General features: G+C 43.7%; 1 protein-coding gene across 1 annotated transcript; it reads left to right on the top strand.

The window, feature by feature from the left end:
• Nucleotides 1–543: 543 nt before the first annotated feature.
• Nucleotides 544–9,432, top strand: LOC115131565 (ubiquitin carboxyl-terminal hydrolase MINDY-1-like). The gene is made up of 10 exons (XM_029663372.2): nt 544–767; nt 1,067–2,683; nt 3,687–3,744; nt 4,107–4,171; nt 5,458–5,616; nt 5,722–5,824; nt 6,110–6,252; nt 6,432–6,629; nt 6,945–7,097; nt 7,799–9,432. Exons 2-10 carry the CDS (start codon nt 1,967–1,969, stop codon nt 7,877–7,879), a joined length of 1,677 nt encoding a protein of 558 aa, XP_029519232.2. The 5' UTR covers nt 544–767; nt 1,067–1,966; the 3' UTR covers nt 7,880–9,432.
• The last annotated feature ends 381 nt before the right edge of the window (nt 9,433–9,813 follow it).

Raw genomic sequence — 9,813 nt, 5'->3', positions numbered from 1 at the left:
AAGTCAGTTAAGAACAAATTAATATTTTCAATGACGGCCTAGGAACTGTCTTGTTCAGGGGCAGAACGACAGATTCGTACCTCGTCAGCTCGGGGACTCGATCTTGCAACCTTCCGGTTACTGGCCCAACGAGCTAACCACTAGGCTACGCTGCCGATATATCACAGCTGTCAGCCAAACAGCATTCAGGGCTCGAACCACCCAGTTTATAATCCATAATACAAACACATTTTAGACTTTTGTCTCTGCAATACTGCGCACGACGCAGCAAGAAGAAGACATGATGCTCATGAACACTACCAGTATATTAACACCTGCAGTTCAGTACTCCACCCACTTGTGTCCCCATGAAGATTAACTTCAAAATAATTTAATGTAGCTGTTTTTAAAAATTAATTCGCATATTTTTGCTGTTTTTTTCTTCAGTTTACCTGAAATATCTTTGGTTGGCATATTATACGACATGTATTTTATGTATGTAACTTGGTGCTTGACATCTAAAAAATAGTTTCCCCCCTGTGGCTAATACAGCTCGTGACATCATTGTTTACAGACTGTGGTAGAGGAAGTGGAGTAAGCGAAGTCAAGATTGCGAAGAGACCGTGGAATGTAAATATCATGCCCGTTGTCAGCCAGCGAAGCTCGTTAATGTTGTACAAGTCGGTCAATATCTTTTCGTAAAATTCCCAATTTGCTCTTGATTGGACCAACACCTGTCTAAATTTCACGACGTTTTTGCCAATTTACGCTGTCAACTGGCTTTGATGGTAAGTTGTTTTATTTTCTGCTGGTCAGCTAGCAAGCTAACAAGCTGCCACCATCATCAAGATATTTGTTGCATGGTAGTGATGGGCGCTACCAACTTCTGAGCGTCAGCACGAGGGTATAACGTTAGCAAGCTATGGTCAGTAGCCAGTTCTGGTGTCACTTGACATATGCAATATTTTCTACCACGGCTTTATAGTTCCGTTCTCAGTATTTTGTCAAACCCAGGGTCAGGAAGGAGATGTGTTGTTGGAGAATAGCGTATTATTTCACGGACTGATCACTGATCTTTTTCTTGCAGGTCTGGTACAATTTAAGAGTATGGTTACTCGCATTCTGGGACGACGTTAAGATGACAACCATGCCGCGTTAATATCCTAAAAACCTACGAGTCATTCATGTCACAAGACAAGGGGCAAGCTTGACTAGCTCCATCCCGCTCTTCACTTGTTTTCGCTGTAGCTTTTCTGTCAGTCTTCAATTGGTATATTCCCTTGTATCGTCAGGAAAAGAACAACTTTTATAACTAGTTAGATAAGTTTTGCCTCCCCCCAAAGATAACTTTGCTCTAGTTTGCAGCTGTAGCTTGCCAGAAGCTATCAAACCAAACCTATTTGACAGGGAGCTGTAGGTATCTTACTCTATAACGTTAATGGACAGCGGCAGTGCTGAAAATGATCTATAAGATATTTGTTGTTGAAGTTTAAATGTGTATATATATTTTGTGTAAAGATCATTATTTATTTTTTGTTAGAGGAAAGCTTGTAGTTTTACACTTGCACTAAATTTACCAGAAGCCCATGTGCAATGTCGAAAAGATAGCCTATTTGTTATGACATCCCACACTTGAACTGAAAGAAAATGTGCAAGTAGATATTTAAGGCCGTATGAAATCCACTCTCTCTCTTAGTCTGTATGACATAAAACAGACAGAGCGACTGGATTCTGCTGTAGCCATCCATCAACCCCGTCTTGCAAACTAAGGACACTGTTACTCAGGAATGCCAGGGAACTGATCATCAATATTTCCTTCAAGGTTCACCTATAAGGTCACTGCCAACTTTTAAATCTGTGAATATACTTAATGTAAAGGGCTGAGTTTGTTTTTCTATTCGTATACAACCTAATCCTGAAGTAGTCTTTACCGACGACTTGGCCTTATTTTCAGTTGATTAAGTGCTACATTGAACATTGCCCAGCTATGGCGGATTCTGGCACAGAGATAGTTGGAGGAGATCTCCTGAGCGTTGTCAAAGATGACTGCCCTCTGACAGAGGCCATTTCTAAAGAGGGCGGCCTTACAGCAGGATTGTCTGCGGCTAAAGAAATCCACGAAGCAGAGCCCTTGGACCATGAAGACTCCGCCAAAGACTCATCAGTTAAGACTCCAATTATGGAAGCAGAAGGTTTTGACGGATACAGGGAAACCTCACTCACACCAACCACCACGTGTGCGGCCATGTCTGAAAACGGCACGACAGAAGACGCTCGATCCACCCTGCAGAGCCAAACTCTGACAGAAGGGAACAGGGAGAGCTCAGAGGCCACATTTGGAAGGTCGGACGAGTATAGCCAGTCAGCAACCACCGACTCCGCCTCCTTCTCCATCCCCAGCCTAGAGTTCTTCGAGGGCAACAACGGGAACGACGAGCCATTGTCCTCCTACTCTGCCCTGGGCGTCGAGGGCAGCTCCCTGTCTGCCGACGTCCCCTGCCTGGCCGATGATGTCCTGGCTGGTGTCGCTGCTGCCGCAGCCACAGGAGGGGCCACCGCCGCGGACCTAGAGCCCATGATGCCGGCCTACTACTTTGTGAAGTGGATCACCTGGAAAGAGAAGAAGACCCCCATCATCACACAGAGTGAGAACGGGCCCTGTCCCCTGCTCGCCATCATGAACACCCTGTTTCTGCGCTGGAAGGTAAAGTCGGACTGTAGAACCAGCTAGCTGGGACTAATGGGGTCCGTGACTACGCATCTCAATCGTCTTAAGTGGCTTTAGGCATACTTCATCTGCACTGATGTCAAACCATATGATAGGGGAAAGCACTATATTGGAGGACTATTGGGGGATTTTGCATTTACTGGTCCAGATCGGTGCAGATCAAAGAAATGAGCCAAGAGAGGAAGCCACTTTAGGCTATTGAGATGCACTTTTGCTGTTGAGGGACTTCAGTGGCCGCCTTAAGGTGACTGAGAATAAGGATGAGATTGACACACTCTGAGGATGACACAGGCGAGGTGTGTAGGCAGGCCAGAATTAGTGATATGACACCAGAGGGAGGGAAGTTTCTAGAGGCAGGAATTACAGGTTCATGTTGGAGAGTTGTATTAAGAGAGGACAGAGGACTTCTGAATCCTATAATCTTGTTTGTACTATCAACATGAAAGCAGTCTGTCACTTTTAGCTTTTAAAATCAAGCAACGCAGAATTAAAGTTTATGAAGGGCCGCATGTCTGTGTCAGAGAATGCATTTTTTTGTGACAATTTCAATTTATTTTTACATTTATTTTGTTGGGGGGGTTAGAGGTACAGTATTCCAATTCATATATAATTTCATATTCCCTTCATATTACGTTTCTTCCACATATATTTATTTCACTCAGAAGAGAAAAAGCCCTCCCCATTCCACCTATTCCTGTGGGCCTGAAAGTGAAAATATACAAATAGGTATATATATATATATGTGTGTACATGTTGGGCTTTATAGTTTGTTTTTATGTGTGTTAGGCTTTAGCTGAGATCGTTCTTCAGAGTCAAGTATATTTGTCCAGGCCTCGATTGTTCCTTGACCAGCACCATTCATTCTAATGTTATAACTTCCAATAACATCTGTATCCAACTTCACAGAATCTGTTGATAAACAAACATGGATCAAGGAAAGGGCTTATGAATGAAAATCGTGTGTGTGATTTGTCCCCAGGCCAAGCTACCCGCCCAGACAGAAGTTATCACCACAGAGGACCTGATGGCTCACCTTGGTAAGAAACATGGGAGTGTATTATCTGCACTTCCATACAGACTTTAACACTGAAGCTATTGTATTTTTCACACATTTATACACTGAGGTTGTCACTGGCACATGAAAATGCAACCAATGCATGAAAGTACAGGCAACTAAAGAGGTTGCATATTATCAGGCCGTAAACAAAAGCTCATCACTGGCCCTGTGCTCCAGGAGCCAAGGGCTTAAGTCATTGAAATATCTAGCAGATTTGATCAATCTGACCATTACCATAGGGGAAATAAATTATAACACACATTCCTGTTTGGTCTCTGACTGTCTGAGAACCACATTATCGTTAAACTCCCACAATTGGTCTTTCTGATGTTTCTGCCACAGGAGAGTGTGTATTGTCCATCAAACCCAGGGAGAAGGCTGAGGGAATGGAGCTCAACTTTCAGCAGGTAAAATCACCTCTGTATTTAACACACAAACACAGCAGGTAAACTCACCTCTGTATTTAACACACAAACACAGCAGGTAAACTCACCTCTGTATTTAACACACAAACACAGCAGGTAAACTCACCTCTGTATTTAACACACAAACACAGCAGGTAAACTCACCTCTGTATTTAACACACAAACTCGGCAGGTAAACTCACCTCTGTATTTAACACACAAACTCAGGCCGGTGTCTGTCCACTTACTTGACACTCACTTATGTGTGTTGTCAGAACATTTTTCTGAAGCTGTGCGCATGCGTGTTTTTCTGCAGGTGCTGTCTTATCTATTTTGTAGCTGTGTGGCACAAAATCGTTTGTGGTTGAGACTGAGTCATTTTTAAGGGGAAGCGGAGTTCACTGCAGAGGCAGAAGCCACACAGGGGACTGTTCTCACAGTAAAATCAGCTGTGTCATCGATGCTAAGCCTCACCAGCTGCCACTAGAGTACAAGAATAAGGAGCTTAGGGAACAAGGATTAAAACATACTATACTGTACCAAGGTGTCAAGATGGTGCCTGTGTGGATGCAGCCAATTAACTTAATGATGTGGTCATTAGCAGCTTTTTAATACAAAGTGACTTACAGTCAGCCCATTCTATTCAGTATGTGTGGCGGATTGCAGGAATCAAACCCATTGTCCTTGGTGTTGTAAGCACCATGATCCAACCACCTGGCTCTGACACTTGAAGCTCAATTAGATGTGCTGTTTCGACTGGACAGCTTTTGTTTTCTGACATCAGAGCTGTGGGTGTGTATAACCACAATCTGGTTCATTATTCATGGCTGAGCTCAGAGGATGGTCGTTAGCTGCTCGACAGTGGTAAAGAAACTATAGGCAAAACCGAAGTGGACAGGTATGATTGAGTGCCAGTCTCTTACAAGCCCTTGTGAATTTTGTACTACAAGATTAACCTGCATATCCACTTTGCCTCATCGCACATCAATCTAATTTCCATACCGTACATGTCACTGGAACCGTGGTGTTAACCATATGAGAAGTCAATCTAGGAACAGCTGATACTGGCCTTCTGTGCAGCCAACTCTACGTTTCATGCATGTACGATTCCATTCCAGCTCAAAATATGAATTCAAAATGGTCTGATCTTCAATTCACCAAGTTAACCTTCGTTCAATCTCTGAATCGACTGTAATCGAAACGGAAGTAACCCTCTGACCCTGGTTTCCAACTCAGTTTCCAACCTCTGTATAGTTATATGATATGTATTTTTATCTTTGATTCCGCAGAACATGAGCGATGCCATGGCAGTCCTGCCGAAGCTGTCCACGGGCCTTGATGTCAACGTGCGCTTCACGGGCGTGTCAGACTTTGAGTACACTCCAGAGTGTATCGCCTTTGACCTGCTGGACATCCCACTCTACCATGGCTGGCTGGTGGACCCTCAGGTAAGCGACATTGTAGAACATGTGAAGGTAAAAGCCCTCCTTTCACAATTAATGCCCCAAATCCCTTGTTTTGGGCATCAGTTTCAAAATATTTTCTTTCTCCAGAGCCCTGAGATGGTGGCAGCGGTGGGAAAGCTAAGCTACAACCAGCTGGTAGAGAAGATCATTGACTACAAGCATTCGGCCAACAGCAGCCGTATCAGTGAAGGTACAGGACTTTCCAAATCCTTACTTCACATACATTTGAGTTGTCACTAACTCTTGTCCTGGTGAGCTACACGTGGTTCAGACTTCAATTCAAGCCCAGCTCTAATAAACTGTTTTTTATTTACAAGGGTCTTGATGGGAAGTTTATCATTTAATCCCAATTGCATTCTGTACTCTCTCCCCCCTCTTTCTCACAAGCATACATGTTCACTTGGCCATTTCCTCTGTAATACAACCATTCCCCTTGCTTTATTATGCCTCTACTTCTCCATCTCCGTGCTGTCAGGTTTGGTGGCAGAGCAGTTTCTGGAGTCCACAGCGACCCAGCTGTCGTATCATGGACTTTGTGAACTCAACACTACAGTCAAGGAGGGCGAGCTGTCTGTGTTCTTCAGAAACAACCACTTTAGCACTATGATAAAGCACAAGGTGCGTGTGTTTGTTTACCAATCTATAGGGTGTAACATATAGAACCTTGCAGATAGAAATGTAATACATAGAACAGACTATTCTACATGAGGCATGTAGCACGTTCTGTAACGTTCCCTCCACAACATTCTCTAAAACGCTGCTCACTCCCCTCCAGTGAATGACTTTTGACCCCACAGGGCCACCTGTACCTGCTGGTGACAGACCAGGGCTTCCTGCAGGAGGGGGGGCTGGTGTGGGAGAGCCTGCACAATGTGGAGGGTGACGGCAACTTCTGCGACTCAGACTTCCGCCTGTGCCACCCGCCCCAGAGGAGCGTCCCCGTGACACAGCCCGAAGACCTCACGCCCCAGCAGCAGCAGAGACAGATCGACCAGGTCAGTGACCCCCCCCCCCCCCCCACTCCACCACACAGCCTCACCGGTTTCAGTTTGAGGAAACCTGTTATTTGAGAAGCACCCAGATGCAGTATCTAATGCACTACTGAGACAATCTCCGTATCTTAAGCTGTATCTAGATACTTATTTATGTTTTTTTATGGGTAGAACTGCCACGCTGTCTGTGTCTAACCTGATCCTAACTTGAGATCTCTATGTACAGGGAATCATGCATTGATATTAAGGATTTAAGCCTCTCTGCATATTTCCATGACTACACGTTCACTCACCCTGTGGTGTATGCTTGGTTGCCAGGACTACCTTGTGGCCATGTCTCTGCAGCAGCAGCAGGGGGTGGCCCCGGGGCCCCTCAGTGACCTGGACCTGGCCAGACAGCTGCAGGAGGAGGAGTACCAGCAGCAGCAACAACAACAACAAGGAGGTCCCTCCCAGGCCCCAGCACAGCAGGTAACCAACCACACTGTCTGGGCATATACTGGAAGGAAAGAGACTCCTCTTTAGGCTTTAATTCAATACTTCAACAGTATGAAAGATAAATACAATACACCAGTATAGACCAGTGGTATTCAAAGTTGAGGGGGAACTGCAGTGGGGTCGCCATATTTATTTTTGTACAAACTTTAAGAACTAAAATGTAAAAGTAAAGATTATTGTATGGCATAATATACAAATGTTTTTGAGAAAGATTTGAAAAATGTAACTGAGTAAATGTATTTATTTGTTTTAATTTGGATAAGCAATGAAAATGTAATGAATTGAAGGTTATTTCTTGATGTAAAAATCTACATGTTCAGATTTTGAAGATTTGTCATTAGATTTGGGGTAGAGTCGCGAGAAATTATTGTGGTAAAAAATGGGGTCCCCAGAAATTCTGGTGGAAAAAGTGGGGTCCCTGCTGTAAAAAGTTTGACCACTGGTATAGGCGATTGGTAAAGAAACAGTGCCCACTGGTGCTTTTTCAATTACACTACAATTTATTTGAGCAGAAAACACATTCTCTCACCACAGAGCATTATTGTACTTTTCTGGTACTGGGTTTCTGTTATCTTTGATTCACATCTGCTGAAAAAGTCCCATTGATCATCACAAACTACCTACATAGAAGCTTCTCCACTTCCTTACTCTATGACGGTTTGTTTTGCTTCAAGGTGAGAGGTCAAGCGGCGGCCCAGCCGGGAGGTTCAAGGAGACGGGAGAAAAAGGATGATTCGGACTGTGTCATATTATAGCGGCATCTAACCTTACTCTAGTCTCCATGATCTCCCTATGATTTTAGCCTGCCCTTCTTTGCATTAAGCCAACCCCTAACACACACACACACACATACATATATAACACACACACAGAGTTAGGGGATTGTGCCCCTGCCACCTCAATGCCAAACCCACCCCTCACACTGTTTCCTTTGAACATCCAGGCCAGAAGGTGGCAGTACTAGTCACGCTTCGCAAAACCATAGAATAGAATATAAATGTCAATTGAGGCACCAGACAGGAAATCCTTTGCAGTTGGTGGGTTGCAGCAGCTGAGTTGTCCAAGACCCATTACAACCCAGGTAGAGTCATGAAACACATCTGTAACAAATGTGTAAAGAAAGCTAAGATCTAAATTAAAGGGCAGTCACTACAGCTCAGACCAGATGATGTATCTTAAAATGGATAATGCAGCTTTTTAAATTGTGTATAGATGCAAAAAAGTTTGGTTAAAATTAGAGCACAAAGACGACCCCCCTCCCCTCTTCTACACTCTTTTGCCATCCTCACAGCCTTAGAAAGCCCGGTTTTTAAGCGAACTCTGGGGAAGTCGCCATCTGCATTTACGCCATGATGGAAACTCGAGTACATTCCTGTCCTATACAGAACGGTGCACAGTTATGCCTGGCTCGAGGGCCCGAGACGAGGATTCTGCGAGCCCAAACAAAGATATGACTTTGAGGGCTGAGTTCCCTAAGGTCCTATCTGCTAGACTAAGCATTGGCCTTACTTTCCCTGTCCGATAGTGTACTGTGCTGTAGTAAGTAGCAGGGAGGAATTATGCAAAAGGACAGTGAAGGTGTTCTTCTGGAGCATCTGTTACGGACGACTTAAGACCAGTAGGGGGCGGTGTTAAAGATAACTATATGGGAGTAAGAGAAGTCCCATTAAAGGTCCAATGCAGCTGTTTTTTAAATCTCCATTTAAAAATGTTTCTGGGTAACAATTTAAGTACCTTACTGTGATTTGTTTTCAATTAAAATGGTCAAAAAGAAACACAGCTTCTTAGCAAAGAGCCATTTCTCAAGCAATAATTTTAATAGGACTGTCTTGAGTGGGGAGGGGAAAACTAGCTGTTATTGAGAGCGGTTTGGAGGTTTGATGTCACCAGGCAAGCCAAAACTTTCTCATCACAGAATGACATTTCAGGCGGTCTTTTCAAATAGCCCTTATTACTAAAACGGCGTTGTAATCTTTCAGAATTTCACAATATTATTCCAACCTCCAGTGTGGAAATATATAACACAGGAAAAGCACGTTGACTGCACTAGATTAAGCAAACCTGGCCCTTGAACCAACTATAAGAAGTCTGCATTTGATTTACAGTACTTAGGAACGAAGGCCAGTTCAGGCGGTTGCTGCAGTTTTGCAAAGGTCAGATATACAAGCCCTTTTGAAGTAGCTTTAGGGTGGAGGGGCTTTTAGCAACGCTACAGTACTAGACCACACCTTGACGCCAAGTCTTAATCTTTGCCACTTCTTCATTTGTATTTAATTTTTCATGTCAGTAAAGGAAAATCTAAACAAACTGTCATGGTGTCCAATGACTCATTTGTCTGGTGAATATCATTATTTCACATCGACTCATAAAACCAGCTCAGTATCATTACCTGCTGTTTTCACCTGCAAAGCTTCATTTTCTAATACTTGTGGAATAGTTTAATGTTAAAGGGGTACAGTGGAACTGGACACTAAAGTGGAAGTTAATCACACGCATACAAACACTTCAACTTGTTGCAGGACCATTGCATTTTTTTGAAAATCAATCATAGGTTTTTCTTATTTTAGCTTCTGCTCTTGCAGCCTCTTCTGGCTTTGTTTTTGGTTTCTTCCTTTTGAGGTCCTCCTGTTTGTTGTCCACTTGAACCCGTTTGTGTAAGTTTGTCCCACTCGTTCTCTCAAAAGCAGCC

Source organism: Oncorhynchus nerka, linkage group LG7, assembly GCF_034236695.1.
Source record: "Oncorhynchus nerka isolate Pitt River linkage group LG7, Oner_Uvic_2.0, whole genome shotgun sequence".
In the NCBI taxonomy this organism is placed as follows: Eukaryota; Metazoa; Chordata; class Actinopteri; order Salmoniformes; family Salmonidae; genus Oncorhynchus; species Oncorhynchus nerka.
The sequence above is the reverse complement of the archived record's forward strand: the minus strand, read 5'-3'. Positions and strand labels throughout refer to the sequence as shown.